This window comes from Passer domesticus, chromosome Z (assembly GCF_036417665.1).
Source record: "Passer domesticus isolate bPasDom1 chromosome Z, bPasDom1.hap1, whole genome shotgun sequence".
In the NCBI taxonomy this organism is placed as follows: Eukaryota; Metazoa; Chordata; class Aves; order Passeriformes; family Passeridae; genus Passer; species Passer domesticus.
Genome location: NC_087512.1, coordinates 9937057 through 9950807, shown reverse-complemented (window position 1 = coordinate 9950807; position 13751 = coordinate 9937057). Strand labels below are relative to the sequence as shown.

The following is a 13751-nucleotide window of genomic DNA, read 5'->3' as shown; positions in this document are numbered from 1 at the left end:
TCCCTCGGTGCCTCACCAAGTCGCGCCGCAGCAACGCCGAGCCGCAGCGGCGGCGCGGGGCGGCACCGAGAGCGGCCGAGGGGCCCCGGGGGCAGCGAAACCCGCGAGGGCTGCGCCGGCCGGGGCCGGGCCAGCCGCGGCGAGACGCGGGGTCGCGGCGCCGGGAACGCGGCAGCGAGGAGTGCAGCGCCGAGAGGCGGCGGGATGCGGCCGATGGACGCGCACCCGTGAGGCGAAACCCGGCAGCCGGAGCGGGGAGGGCTTCGTCCCGCTCCGCCAGCGCCACACGGGCTCCGGCGGAGCGGGGATCGCGTGCGCCCGACGCGGGCGTTGGCACAAAGGCCGCAGAGGAGCATTCGAGCGACGATCAAAGCGGAGCCGCGAGGCCAGAGCCAGCGCGGGCTCGGGGCGGGGAGGCTGTCGGTTCCGGGAAGGCAGAGGGGCACGTTCCCCGGGCCGCGGCCGCAGCGGCGCCGTCCGTCCCACAGCCGCCAGGGGCCACGCGCTGAGGCGGCGCCGGAGGCCTCGCGCAGGGGGCGGGGCCGGGCTGGAGGCGCGCGCAGGCGGGGGCGTGGCCAGGGCGGCGGCCCTCAGCGCTGGCGCGGCGAGCGGCGGCAGGCGCGGCCGGGCCCGGCTCCCGGCAGGGTCCGAGCGGGACGTGCCGTGCAAATGCCACAAGCGGCACGTCAAGTTGCCCAGGATTTGTCAAAGTCGCAAGCGAAAACTGTCGGTGAGGAGGTTCAGTCATGGTGGAGGGTCCACATGCCGACCTCGACATGGCGACCTCAGCCGGTCAGGTCGCAGCCCCACCTGGGAGTGAGACTGTAACTTTGCAACATTTTTCCCCAGTTTCTTCTAAAAAGAAAGCTAGGCCAAAGAAGACGGTTCCTGCACAGCGAGTGGAACCTCCGAGAATTCCTGAACACGATGAGGCCAAGACACTCCTGCTGAGGCACAGCAACAGGGCGACACAGCGCGTGTCACCGCTTCGCAGGGAGTTCCAGCCTGGATGCTTTCAGCAGCAGAGACTGCTGACGTGCCCAGCCAGAAGCCATCAGCCTCGGTGCCAAAGGGTGTTGCCCAACTCCTTTTACGGTAAGTAGATGCAGCTCTGGGATCTTGGCCAGAGTTGTTGACTCGTCTTCCTCATCTTTTTCAGGCAATGCAAGGCGATGCTGCTCCTCATCCGGGATCAAGGAAAGCACAGATGCCGCTGATGGCACTGAGTCCCAAGATGGGAGAGGCTGCAGCATGGCAGCAAGCACAGCAGACGACTCCACTTTAGCAGCAGGTATCCATGGTAGTGGATTGGACAGACATCCAGGAAAAGGTAATGAAAGAAAGACATGTGATACAGGACACAGAAGCTCTTGTGATGCCGGTGACTTATGATGCACAGGGCCAGAAGCCAAGATGGGAACAGATGGATCACAAAGCAGTTACGGATTTGATGAAAGCGGTCAGAGACAACTGAGTTCTCCATATTTTCAGCAGCTTTAAAGGGCACTTTCAACATCTATGATATAACACCTTATGATCTCAAATGTCTTGTGGCGATGATTCCTGCAGATACACCGGCCCTCGTGTGGACCGCAAGATGGAGAAGGATGCTCGAGGAGCTGAGAGCCAGATACCAGAGCGGACCGAATGCAAGCCTCACCTTGGCACAGTTGGCAGGTGATCCCCCGGAGGACAATGCAGCGCAGCAAGCGGTGAGACTTCCACGAGATGTGTTGGGAGACGTCAAAGAAGTGGCACGAAGAGCAGTCCTGGAAATCGCTCCAGCAGGGGTTCAAGACACCATTTACTCAAGCCTTAGGCAAGGTCCTTCAGAGCCTTTCTCTTCGTTCACAGATCGTCTCACGCAGACAATGGATCGACAAGTGACCGATGAGGTGGCGGAACCACATCTACTCAGGAGCCTTGCACTTGCCAGTGCCAATCCGGAGTGCAGGCGAATCATCAGCGCGATGGCGAGCAATGAACCCTCTCTGGCGGAGATGGTGGAAGAGTGCAGCAAGGTGGGGACGCCTCAGCACGTTTCATCCATCGTGGAGGAACGGATGGAGCAGCGGATGGAAACAATGTTCAAAGAGGTTCTTGCAACCCTCAACAAGGGCAACAACTCACGCAGACAGTGTTACAAATGCAGAGCCCACGGGCACTTTAAGAAAAACTGCCCAGGACTTATAAAGACACAAAAGCCAGCGGACGTTTGCCCCAGGTGCAGGAGAGGGAGGTACCTCGCCAGGACTGCCGCTGGCAGACGGATGTCGATGGAAAACCCCTGCCGCATCCGGGAAACTTGAAAAAGAACACGAGTCATCAGCGCGCAACAACACAAGCGATGGCGGCAACACAAGAGCAAACAGGACAATCATTGGGGAACGACAAGCTGACTCCCTCAGCAGGACAATCTGTGGGGTCCCCAGTGACCCAGGGTTACTGCCACCAGGAGCTCAATGCACCCTGGCAAGCTCCAAAGTGACATGCTTTCTAGACAAGGGTCATGCAGTGATACCCACGGGTGTCCCTGGGACTTCATGGAAAAGGCAAGACTTTTGAGTAATAGGGAAAGACAGAAGTAGTACTCTCAGACTTGTTGTTCATCCTTCAATCGTCTTGGCAGAACAAAAGGAAGAGCTGACAGTTCTGGCCAAAGATCTTTGGCCACCAATGAGAGTTCCAGAAAATACCCCAATAGCTAAAGCTATTGCCTTGCCACCGCATGAACAGGTCATGTCGGTGTTTGATCAAGGAGGGTGTTCTTTTGCTGACCATGTGGAAATACATGCCTCATGGGTGAAAGATATAGGTCGAGATCGGCCCACAATCACTTGTCAAATGACTTGTGGTGGAAAGTCGACCGTGATCCGAGGAATGCTCGACACTGGGGCCGACATGACGTCATTTCATCCATTTTTGGCCCCAGAAGTGGAAGGTAGTTGAACCCTTGGGTTCTCTCTGAGGCATAGGAGGGAGCTCCCGATGTCTGCAGTGTGAGGAGGCAATTGTTGTCTCAGGGCTAGGGGAAAAAACAGCAATTATTCATCCTTTCATTGTGCAGAAGCCCATCAGAGTTTGGGCAGGGGATCTTTTGACACAGTGGGGCACAAAGCTGGAGGTGGATTTTTAGTGGTGGTCACTGCAGCACTCACCACTCTGAAAATGTCTTGGAAAACAACCAATCCTGTCTGGGTGGACCAGCGGCCCCTTGGACGACAAAAATTGAGTGCTCTGAAGAATTTGGTTGAAGAACAATTGTGGAAGGGACGCACAGGGTGTCCAGGCATTTGTACAATTCATTTTCCAAGTCACAGATTGCTAAAGGCAAGGGTGAGTTTCAGGGCAAAACCAAAATGAAGTGAGGAACCTTGAATGGGTTGACAGTATTTACTGACAGTTCAGGGAAGACTCACAAATCAGTAATCACATGGAAAAATCCGGTCTCAGGGAATTGGGATTCAAATATAAAAATAGTACAAGGATCACCACAAATTGTGGAACTTGCAGCAGTGGTCAGAGTTTTCCAGTTGTTTCAGCAACCACTGCACTTGATCACAGATTCAGCATCCATTGCAAATGTGGTTAAACGGTTGGAAGGTTGACTTTTAAAAGGTCAGATAACCTCTACCAGACATTTTTGAACAGGTGAGACTAAGTCATGCATTTTTTCATCAAAATGCACAGGCATTGATGGAATCCTTTCTCATTTCAAAAACTCTAGCAGAGGAAACCATCAATGCATGTTCAGATTGTCAGCTTGTGCAGCCACCTGCATCCAGTGGAGCAGTCAATCCAAGGGGATTGCAGAGTCTTCAATTATGGCAAGCTGATGTCACAAAAGATCCATCTTTTGGACGCTCAAAAACATTCATGTCTCAGTCGACACCTTTTCAGGAGTGATCTACATCTTTACATACAGGGGAAACCATGAATCATACCACATGACATTTTCTACAAGCATTTGCTTCATTAGGGGTACCACAGGAAATAAAAACAGATGATGGACCAACTTGTATAGGGAAGGGAAGTGTCATTGTGGAAGTTATGGAGTAATCACAGCATCGAATTGCAAGAGAGACAAGAGCCATGAGGCTCATCAGAACAGCCGGGGACATGCCAGACACTTATTCCCACTCTGGTGACTCCAGAGTCAGGGGAAGCAGAGGCTGGGATGACACCAGGCAGCTCCTTGCCGGGGAAGGCTGGGCAGTCCAACCACAGAGCTTGGGCACACTCAAAGCAACAGCAGCAAATCCCTTCTCTCTGTGCTCAAGCCAAACAGCCCTGCAGATATTTATTCCCAGTGTGGCTCTGGAGATAAGGCCAGGGGATGCTGTGGGAATCAGTGAAGGGCTGGGGTGCCCTTCTCTGGCAGAAGCTTTTGGGCACACTCTCTTCAGGACGGAAGCACAGGCGGTTTTACGTCACATTTCTGACTCGTTCACTGCTGCCTGTGCACACACCAAGGCCACGGCAATGAGCTCACACACAGCAGTGATGCCAGACAGGCACTGGAGCAGAATCCATGGGAAAAACCCATGAAATGTCCCAGTAACAGAGGATGGGAACTCAGCAGTGCCACCTGCAGTCAGCTCAGAGCTCACCAGAGAGCAGGGACAAGTGCCACCTTCAGCAGCACGAGGCTGAGCTGGGCAAGGGCAGGCCACATTCTGGACTGCACCACAGCTGCTGTTCCCTGCCCACAAGGAACTGCAGCAGGGATTTACTGCAGGAGGGCTGGGCCAGACCCTGCCTGGAGCCCGGGCACAGCCCCAGCCCCACACTGGCTTAAACACAGGAGGGAATCAGCAGCTAAAGTCACCTGAAGCTCCCCTCTGATTTCCCAACACACAGTCAAGTGCTTTGTCACCCTCCCACAGACAAAGCCACTGCTCCCTTCACTCAGCTGAGGCCTTTGCCTGCCCGTGAACACCAGAAAGCTTTGCTGTGACAACAGCCCATGGAGTATAAATAACCCAATGGTTCTTCACTGCCCCTCTCCCTTTAAGCTATTGCAGCACCAGTGGCTGCTCTGACCATCCCAGCAGACATGAGGAGGCTGCAGCCAATTCTACTCCTGCAACTGAAGAGCAACAGACTTGAAGGTACTGAAGAAGTCTTAGTCACATATTGATACAGAACTTTTTAAGACAGCAAATAACACCTGTAAAGTTGCAAACAATTTTTATTCTGTTCCAAAGGGGAAAATGTTGCTGGGGAGATTTCTGCTGCTGGCAGCTGAATGCTGGCATTGGCCACTATGGAATCACTGGTGAGCACAGAGTGCAGCAAGGTGTGTGAGGGGAGTGAGAGCCACTGCAGCAGCCTGGGCGGCTGGGACATCTGCCACAGGGCTCCTCTCATGCCCGGCACGGGCTCCTCTCCTCCACAGTTCACAGTGTGCCTGCGGTGCAAGGGCCAGACCATTTACCAGCAGGTCTTGTCCCTGGAGAGACCCAGCAGCCTGCAGAGCTGGAACTGGGGCTACTGCGGCCGCTACGGCTTTTACCACGCCCTGTACCCCCGTGCCTGGCTGGTCTACGAGCTGCCGGGGCAGCAGGTGGTGCTCACCTGCCGGCAGGTCTCGCCCGTCATCCCCCACGACTATAAGGTAAGGCGGCCACGGCATCGCCGAGGGCAGAGCTGCTCTCCAGCCGCTTTGCCAGCGTTTCCCCATTCCCGGGACAGAGCTGCTCTCCAGCCGCTTTCCCAGCGTTTCCCCATTGCCGGGACAGAGCTGCTCTCCAGCTGCTTTCCCGGCGTTTCCCCATTCCCGGGACAGATCTGCTCTCCAGCCGCTTTCCCGGCGTTTCCCCATTCCCGGGACAGAGCTGCTCTCCAGCCGCTTTCCCGGCGTTTCCCCAGGGCCGCACTCAGCGGGTCCGGGCGGGGCAGCCCCGCAGCCGTGCGGGAGCTCGGCATTGCAGCCAGGGCTGGCTCAGCGCTGCCCGTGCCGGCTGCCAGCCCCGGGCGAGGGTGGCAGCTGTGCTGCTGACACGTCTGACCTTCCTCTTACCCCGGCCTTGCAGCCCGTGAGCCTGTGTCAGCCTGCCGAGCCGATGAGTGATGAGACACCCGGCCGGGCCCTAAGGGCCGCTTTGCGTCCCTCTGCTGCCCGGCGTGCTGCTTGCCAGCCCAGGGCTGCTTCTCCTTTGAATGTTCTCTTGCCTGCCCACCAAAGCTCTCTGCTGCCGCTGCTGCTGCTGCTCAGCCTGGCTGAGCACTCCGAGACCAAGTTGTCCTTGCCAGCGCTGTCGCTGTGGCTGCGCGGTGTCCCCAGCAGGGGGGAAGCGGTGCCGGGGCAGCTGCCTGTGGAGCAGCAGCCCTGCAGGCAGCATTCTGCGTCTGTGGCAGGACTCCAGCTTGCCGGTGGCAGTGTTCGTCTGGGAGGTGGAGAACGGCAGGGATGAGGCCGTGGAGGTGTCCATCATGTTCAGCCTGCAGAACGGCGCGGGCGCGAAGGAGGCCGGCAGCGGCGGGCACTGGAACGAGCCCTTCGCCCTGCACAAGGACGGCCAGCGGGTTGCTGGGGTGCTGCTGCACCACTGCCCGGCCCTCAACCCCTTCACCCTGGCCATCTCTGCCCGGCAGAAGGTAAAGGGCTGGCCCTGCTGCTGCGGCTGCTGCCGGGGAGGTTGTGCAGCCCTGCTGTGTGTTGGGTAAAGGATGGGGGTACAACAGCTTGGGGCTGGCAGCATTTCTCAGCTCTTGCCTGATGCCAGGAATGGGGACACGAGCTCCCTGAGGGCACCCTCTTTGGGAATGGTGTCAGGAGAGAGGCTGGGGCTGCAAGTTGAGAGTTGCTGGGCAGCACATGAGAAGTGAGTGTCATGTCCTGGTGGTGGTACTGGGCAGGGGAGAGCATGAATCTCCTCCTCCTCCAAAGGAGCAGCCCCTGATGATGCTCTTGCCTTGTTCAGGCTGGCACGGGAGTCACCCATGTTACAGCATTCGATCCCACGGGATTGGGGAGAGAGGTGTGGCAGGACCTCCTGCAGGATGGCAGGCTGGATTCACCTACTGGTGAGTGCCTCCGTCCTGCGTGGGACGGGTGCAGGGGGAGCAGGGCAAGTGGGTGGCCGTGCTGGTTCTGGGCACCCAAGGCAGGGCGGAACTCTTTCCTCCAGCCTCTTTGGCTGTTCAAAATCTCTGCCAGATGCTGTGGCTTGTTCCCAAAGTGAGGCTGTATCCAAACTTGCCATTGCTAGTCCTTGCTGTGGTTCCTCAAAAGCTGCTCATACCACTTTGGGCTGTTCTTGACAGTTAGTGGTGCCCTGACACACTACGAGGAGTGGGAGAGGAAGATTGAAGCTTGGCAGAATCCCATCCTGGAGAACGGGTAGGGCAGATGAGAGCACCTTGCCAGTGGCCTGCTGGGCTTGGCTGCCACAGGAGCATCACCCCCTCGGCCTGGGAGGCTGAGCTTCCCTGTTTCCCGCAGCCAGCTGCCTTCCTGGTACAAGTCAGCCCTCTTCAATGAGCTCTACTTCATGACGGATGGAGGGACCATCTGGATGGAGGTGCCCCCTGATTGCTGTGCCCAGGACCTGCAGGGCCCGGCGGGGGCGGGGCTCTCCCACCTCCTCCCTGTCCTGCGGGAGTACGGAAGGTTTGCTTATTTGGAAGGTAACTCACAAGGATGTCAGGCATTCTCCAGCCTTGTGGAGGATTTTGTGGACAGTCAGCTAGGTGACAAAGGCCACACTAACATCATACCGTTAATTAAGTAAGAAGGAAATAGGTATAGGAGCCAGCCAAACCTGGCAAGGGCACGGTGCCCTTGGTGCAACATCAGGATGGGGGAGAGGATCGTTAGTTAGAAATATGAAGAAAAGATGAGAACAGCTGCAACACAGTAGCCACAAGTATACTGATGCAGGCATAGTTAGCTGATAAGTAACTAACCAAGAATGAGCTCGCCTTTTGCAATAGGTATTAGCCTCATTAACACCAATATAAATGTGTGTGCCTATCAATAACATTTGAAATTTGCTGATCACTCCTATTGAGTGCTGCATTTCTCCCGCAGATCTCAACACAACCTCAAGCCCTGCCATTACGGCAGCCATGTGGTTTGAACCTGCCGTGGGGATGGTTTTCACACTCCAGTGTGCAGGGAGCAGTGCTATTCCCAGGAAAACCCCTTGCAGGCCTGAGGGATAGGGCATGGAGTGTTGCCCACATCCCTCTCTGCTCTGTGTAGAGAATGAAAGCCTCTTTGAACGGGAGCCCCTGCCTGTGCTGGCAAAGATGCCCCTGTCCTGGGCCATGTGCAGGGAGGACCTTTGCCCCTTTCCCCTCCCCGTGGCAGTCTCCTTGCCCTCAGCACCTGCCCCACCTTCCAGGCCAGGAGTACAACACCTACGACGTCCATTTCTATGCCTCCTTGGCTCTCATCATGCTGTGGCCCAAGCTGCAGATCGGCCTGCAGTATGACATTGGTGAGTGTCCCCAGAGCCCTGCCTTGGTGCCTGCTCAGGGCTTCACCTCGGGGAGAGATGGACACCTTGGGACAGCTGCTGCTGCTGCTGCTGCAGAGATGTGTGCCATGGAGCCCCTCCAGCCGCCCTGCTGAGCCCAGGACTGCAGCCCTGGAGTGTTGCTGCCCCAGCAGCTCTGTGCCCTGCACTGGGGGTGCCTTCTTGCCATGCTGGGGGAGCACAGCTGGCTCTGCCTGCCCTGGGAGAGCCCCTGCTCTTCCCAGCTCTGTCCTTGCCCCTTGCAGAGGGAACATGGAGCTGTTTGCAGACTCCCAGTGGGAGATGGGCCACAGGCCATGGCTCCAGGCTGAGCGGGGTCCTGCTGGCCTGCTCCAGCTGGGCCCCAAGGAGCCCCAGGTGGTGGCTGGGCTGACAAAGAGGAGCCCAAGCCATGGAGGGTCACAGCAGGGCTCACACAATGGCCGTCAGGGATAGTGGCAAGAGAGGCCAGGACTGAGGAAAGGGAACGGGGGCTCTGGTCTATGAAAGAGAGGAGACTCTGTGTGCTTGCAGAAAAGCTTTATTGGGAGAAGCAGCTGCTGAAGCAGGAGGAAGGGCTACAGCCCGGCGCTGCCTCTTCTTCTGGGAGCTCCAATGCTACCAACCTTCAATCCTTGAGCTCTTCCAGGCGCCAGAATGTGTCGTAGCCAGCCCTGAGGGGACACAGACAGAGAAAACGTAAGGATGGGACATGGGAGTGGCCCAATGCCCACCCAGCCCTGTGTCCTTCCAAAGCATTTGCACCTTGTCAGGATGCCCAGGGAAGCTGGGCACAAGCACCCTGTCCTCCCTCACCTGCACACTGGCAGCTGCTCTGCCAAGTGCTGAGCACCACAGGCTGGGAGCACCACCCTTCATCCCCACCCTCAGGCCATTCAGGATTCCTCCTCAGGCCTTTGGCTTTGGAAATGCCTCTCAGGTGGTGGAGCTTCCCTTGAGCTAGTCACAGACACTTTGCACACCAAGTCCCTCTGTTGCCTTAGCAGGGAACCAATACCCCAAAAGCCTTGGGCAATTACTTGCCTCAATCACAGCCCAAGTGGAACAATGTTATCATTACTGGAACTGTGAAAAATTCCTGTCATCACCATCTCACACTACATCCTGCATGAAGACTGACTGATGGCTGAGGTCAATCATCCCATGACTTTACCACAGCATTCCTAAGGGAGGCCCCTGGAGCTCTCCTGGACCACTGCAGGGGCTGTGCCACCATCTCCTGCCAAGCGCGTGGCTGAAGGGATGTGAACACCCCATAGCAAGTGCACTAGGACTGCTGCCAGCCTCCATCTATAATTTAGACTCTGCTGTAATTGTGGTAAACCTTCCCAAATCACTTGACAAACGTTAAATTAGTCAATGGTTAAGTGCTGCCATGTCCTTTAGACAGAAACCATTGAGAAGGTCGAGATTAAGAGTGGAATCAGCCCCAGCTGGGATCCATCAATAATTTAGAAAGCAGAGGGTACCTCCCTCAACTTTGTGATTCAGTTGAAGGCTCTCATTTCTCCTTTTCCATCTCCAGCCTCCATGTAAATCATTCAAAACTGATTCTAACCCATCTATTCCTTCCTGTGTTTTCCCCCTGCACAAAGCAATCAAGTGAACCTTGTCATGGAGCTCTGCTAAGTCCGACCTTTGCAAACAGATATTAAAGCTCCTTTTGCCAACACCTGTGAGAGTGACTCCTAAGTGACCTAAAGCACTCATCTGTGACAGCCCCAACCCCTCAGGGCTGCACAGGGGACCTGTGCAGGGCAGGGACAGGGGACTCACAAGGTGGCATTCCAGTTGTTTGCGAGTTTATCCGAGTGTAACCTCAGCAGCCACATGGTCTTCAGAACCTCCTTTCCATGCTTATCCACAAAGCACTGGCCCATGAAAACAGTGATGGTGTCTGTGGGGACAAGACAGGAGGTGGAGGGGAGCGTGGCCGAGGTGGCAGTCAGTGGCTGCCCCAGCTCAGGGGACAGTAGAGCCGTGCTGTCCCCAGCCTCTGGGCACAGTGGGCATGGGGAAGCAGCGGGAGGGCTCAGAGGGCTGGGGTGTCCCACGCAGATGGGCAGGCAGTGCAGGCTTCAGCCCCTGCTGCCTCTCCTGCAGCCTGGGACTGGGAGCTGAGAGCAAGCCAGGAGCTCCAGGGACAGGGATGGGGCAGCTCCAGGGAGAGGAGAGGGAGAGCAGTGGGGATAGGGCAGGGAATCAGCAAGGACACTGCAGAGAAGGACAGAAGGCAGCTCTGGGGACACAACGAGGATAAGTCTAAGTACTTGAAAAGCTCCAATGAACAGTGAAACCAAAGGTGGGCTGGCTCGCATATGGGAGCTGCTGGGACCCCACCAGTGGTGATTCCTTGATCGGCCCTGGAGATGCTGACGTAGCCGTGAAGTAGGTGCCGTTGAAATCACCATCTCCATTTATTTCACTGATGGTCATGTTGGAGCCCAGGTCATTCTTCCATTTCCCAGTCAGCTTACACTGGAGAGGAAAGAACTCAGCACTTGTGGCCCAGCACAGGCTGCAGCCACAGCCCCCTGCCCAGCCCACCCTGTGCATCCCAGCCCTGATGGTACCTGCTGTGTGCCCTGGAGGCTGTGAGCCCCCAGGGCCAGGAAGAGCACCAGCAGCAAGGGAGTTGCTTGCACCATCTCTGCAGCAGAGGACAGCTGATGTACCTGGGATGTGCTCCTTGCAGCTCTCTGCTGAGGCTCCTGCTCCCTCTCCTTTTTATTGCTGCCAGGGCTGTGGGTGGCACCTCTGGCCAGGGCATGGTGCAATCTGGGTGTACCCAAATGTATCAGCTATCAGAGGGGGTGCGGGCAGCTGGCATTCCCAGATTGCCTTTGTTCCAAGATAAATGCAGCTGGACAGCCCAGGTGAGATGCTCCAGTGTTGTGGTGTCACAGTACCTCTCCAGTGTCACATTCCTAGTTCTGAAAAATCCCTTTGCCCAGGATTTTTCTCCTGGGAAGCTGAGAAGCCTCAGTGGAAAAGGAAAACAACAATCATCTAATTTGCTTCTCCTTTGTTTTGCTCCTTTGGAATGTGGTTGCAGATTGTTTACCAACAAACGATTCTTTCATTGGGTTTCTGATGTGAGTTATTTTGACTCATTGGCCAATCAGTGTCAGGCTGTGTGAAGACACTGGAAAGAGTCACAAGTTTTCATTATTAACTTCTTAGCATTCTCTCCGTAGCCTTTCTGTATTCTTTAGTACAGTTTATTAGTATTCTTTTATATAATGTAGTATAATAAACCAATAAATTAGCCTTCGGGGAACAAGGAGTCAGATTCCTCATTCCTTCCTGCCATGAAGGTCCCCACAAATACAATACTCCACCCTCCCTCAGTGACTCCAAGAGAGAGCTTCTTTGCATCTTGGTCCCTCTTCACTTGCTGTGGGCTCTGACATGGGAAGATACAAGGGGCTGCAGGGGGGCCACATACAGGAGCTTGCTCTTGCCATGTAACGTTATTCCTCTGCCCAGAAATTCTGCCATGGGAGCAAAAAATGGCATTTGTCACCAATGGCAGCACTGGGGCAGCATAATGATCTGCTGAAGAATGGTCATGGAGGAGAGGAGAGGCTACTTCATATCTGCCAGCCCTGATAGCTGTTGAGAGTTAAGGATGCACTTTGGCACAGAAGAAGTCCTGTCATGGCCAGAAAGAGATAACAGCCCTTCTTGTGGTGTCCCCAGAACTCCTTCACCCCTTTCTGTGGTGTCCCAGAGATGCAACGTGTTTCCTGTGGTGTTCTCAAAGCTCCCACACTGTGCCTGTGGTATCTTCAATGATCTGCTCACTTGCTGCCCTGGCTGTGCTCCCTGCCAGCTCACTCAGTGTCCCCCCAGACTCCATCACTGTCTCATGGGTGTCCCCTGGCAGGAGGCTCAGCCCTCTCTGACATGAAAGGAGCAGAGCCTGGGCACCACACACGGCCACCACCACCACAGGCACCCTGGGCTGCTGCTGCTGCTCGCCCTGGCCCTGCTCGTGGCCCGTGCTGCTGCATGCAGGGAGGTGAGAGCAGCCCTGGGCAGCCTGGCCGTGCCGAGCCGTGCTGTGCTGTCCCGGGTGCAGGGAGGGTGAGGGGCTGCACGCCCTGGCCGTGCCATCATCCCTGGGCTGGCTGTTCTCTCTGTGCCATGCTCTGCCACCCCAGCACACAGAGGATTTGCCCGAGGGGCTGCAGGCTCTGGCTGCACTGGCCTGCACCATGCTGGGCCATGACCACGGAGGCTGCCAGCTCTGGCTCTGCTTCCCTGGGGCTCCTGTGGGTCACCTGCCCTGCTCTAGGGGGGCACCCAGCACCTCCTGCTCTGCTGCCCTGCCCAGACACCCAGCCTTGCTCTCCTCACTGATGGCCATGTGCTGCTCCCAGCTGCCAGGGCCAGGGGCTGTGCCATGAGACACACATCCCCTGCTTAGCCAGCCTGAGCGTGGCACTGTGCCTCAGCACTGAGTCAGCCACACCAGCCCCAGGGTCACCTGCAGGGCCTGTGCAGAAACCAGCTGGGCTCTTCCATCACCCTTTTGGCCCTCACCACAGCTGGGACCTCCTTGGGCTCCTGCCACAGCACAGTGGCAGCCACCAGCAAGCACATCCTGGTGCCACCCCTGCAGGGAGCCCAGCAGCCAAGAGCTGCCCCACCTTCAGCTTCACTGTGCAGTGGCAGCTCTCAGGCACGGCAGTGCCAGCACCCCCTGCTCATGCTGGGAGCGGCGAGGCCCTGGCTGCCACCCCTGGGCCCTCGTGGCACCCACAGGAGCCCTGCCTGTGGCCACAGCACTGGCCCACGCATCTGCTCCTGCCTGGGGACACGGAGGACACGCGGCACAGGGGATGGTGGCCGTGTCTGTCTGGAACAGTGCCACAGGCACAGTGGCACCTTCAGACAAGGTTGATTAAATAAACTGAAGCACTGAATCCTCCTACTGAATCACAAGGCTCAGAAAGCACCCTCTTGCATCCTAGAATCCCACCCAGTGAAGAGTTTGGGCACAGCTGGATCCAACTTAGCCCCAGATTTTGCCAATGGATTGTGCCTAAAGGATCATACAGGTGTAATAGAAACTTTGTACAACATTGTACCACGGCACTGAGGATGGCAAACCTGATATAGTTATATAAAAAACAAATAATTTATTATGATAATTAGACAAAAATATCTTTCAGAATTCTTTACTACAGATTAAAAGCAATAACAATTTCTATAGTATGATGCAATAATTGGAAACAGTATTGATTACATCAAAGCCAG

The 13751-nt window shown here is 56.2% G+C and overlaps 2 protein-coding genes across 9 annotated transcripts; one reads left to right on the top strand and one right to left on the bottom strand.

The window, feature by feature from the left end:
* Positions 1–593: 593 nt before the first annotated feature.
* On the top strand, positions 594–11769 carry LOC135290136 (non-lysosomal glucosylceramidase-like). 7 transcript variants are annotated; one of them, XM_064404024.1, is made up of 9 exons: positions 594–730; positions 850–5111; positions 5208–5299; positions 5399–5617; positions 6361–6600; positions 6927–7029; positions 7270–7345; positions 7448–7632; positions 8352–11769. In XM_064404024.1, exons 3-9 carry the CDS (start codon positions 5249–5251, stop codon positions 8579–8581), a joined length of 1104 nt encoding a protein of 367 aa, XP_064260094.1. In that variant the 5' UTR covers positions 594–730; positions 850–5111; positions 5208–5248; the 3' UTR covers positions 8582–11769. The 7 variants fall into 7 exon arrangements, with proteins under 7 accessions (XP_064260094.1, XP_064260091.1, XP_064260089.1 ...); XM_064404021.1 differs by having other exon boundaries at positions 850–1291; positions 1570–5617; XM_064404019.1 differs by having other exon boundaries at positions 850–1712; positions 1855–5617.
* Positions 8975–12173, bottom strand: LOC135290138 (avidin-related protein 7-like). 2 transcript variants are annotated; one of them, XM_064404026.1, is made up of 4 exons: positions 11060–12173; positions 10757–10964; positions 10263–10383; positions 8975–9139 (listed from the first exon to the last, which is right to left on the bottom strand). In XM_064404026.1, the coding sequence occupies exons 1-4, from the start codon at positions 11132–11134 to the stop codon at positions 9094–9096; spliced, it is 450 nt and encodes a 149-aa protein (XP_064260096.1). In that variant the 5' UTR covers positions 11135–12173; the 3' UTR covers positions 8975–9093. The 2 variants fall into 2 exon arrangements, with proteins under 2 accessions (XP_064260096.1, XP_064260095.1); XM_064404025.1 differs by lacking the exon at positions 11060–12173 and having other exon boundaries at positions 10757–11042.
* Positions 12174–13751: the final 1578 nt, after the last annotated feature.

Excerpts from the sequence above, each read along its gene's own strand:
- LOC135290136 (XM_064404021.1), top strand. The coding sequence starts at position 5,249 with ATGCTGGCATTGGCCACTATGGAATCACTGGTGAGCACAGAGTGCAGC. Across the intron at positions 5,618-6,360 it reads TCATCCCCCACGACTATAAG|GACTCCAGCTTGCCGGTGGC; the intron begins GTAAGGCGGCCA and ends CGTCTGTGGCAG. Across the intron at positions 6,601-6,926 it reads CCATCTCTGCCCGGCAGAAG|GCTGGCACGGGAGTCACCCA; the intron begins GTAAAGGGCTGG and ends TGCCTTGTTCAG.
- LOC135290138 (XM_064404025.1), bottom strand. The coding sequence starts at position 11,042 with ATGCACAGGGTGGGCTGGGCAGGGGGCTGTGGCTGCAGCCTGTGCTGG. Across the intron at positions 10,384-10,756 it reads TGTTCATTGGAGCTTTTCAA|ACACCATCACTGTTTTCATG; the intron begins GTACTTAGACTT and ends TTGTCCCCACAG. Across the intron at positions 9,140-10,262 it reads AACAACTGGAATGCCACCTT|GGCTGGCTACGACACATTCT; the intron begins GTGAGTCCCCTG and ends GTGTCCCCTCAG.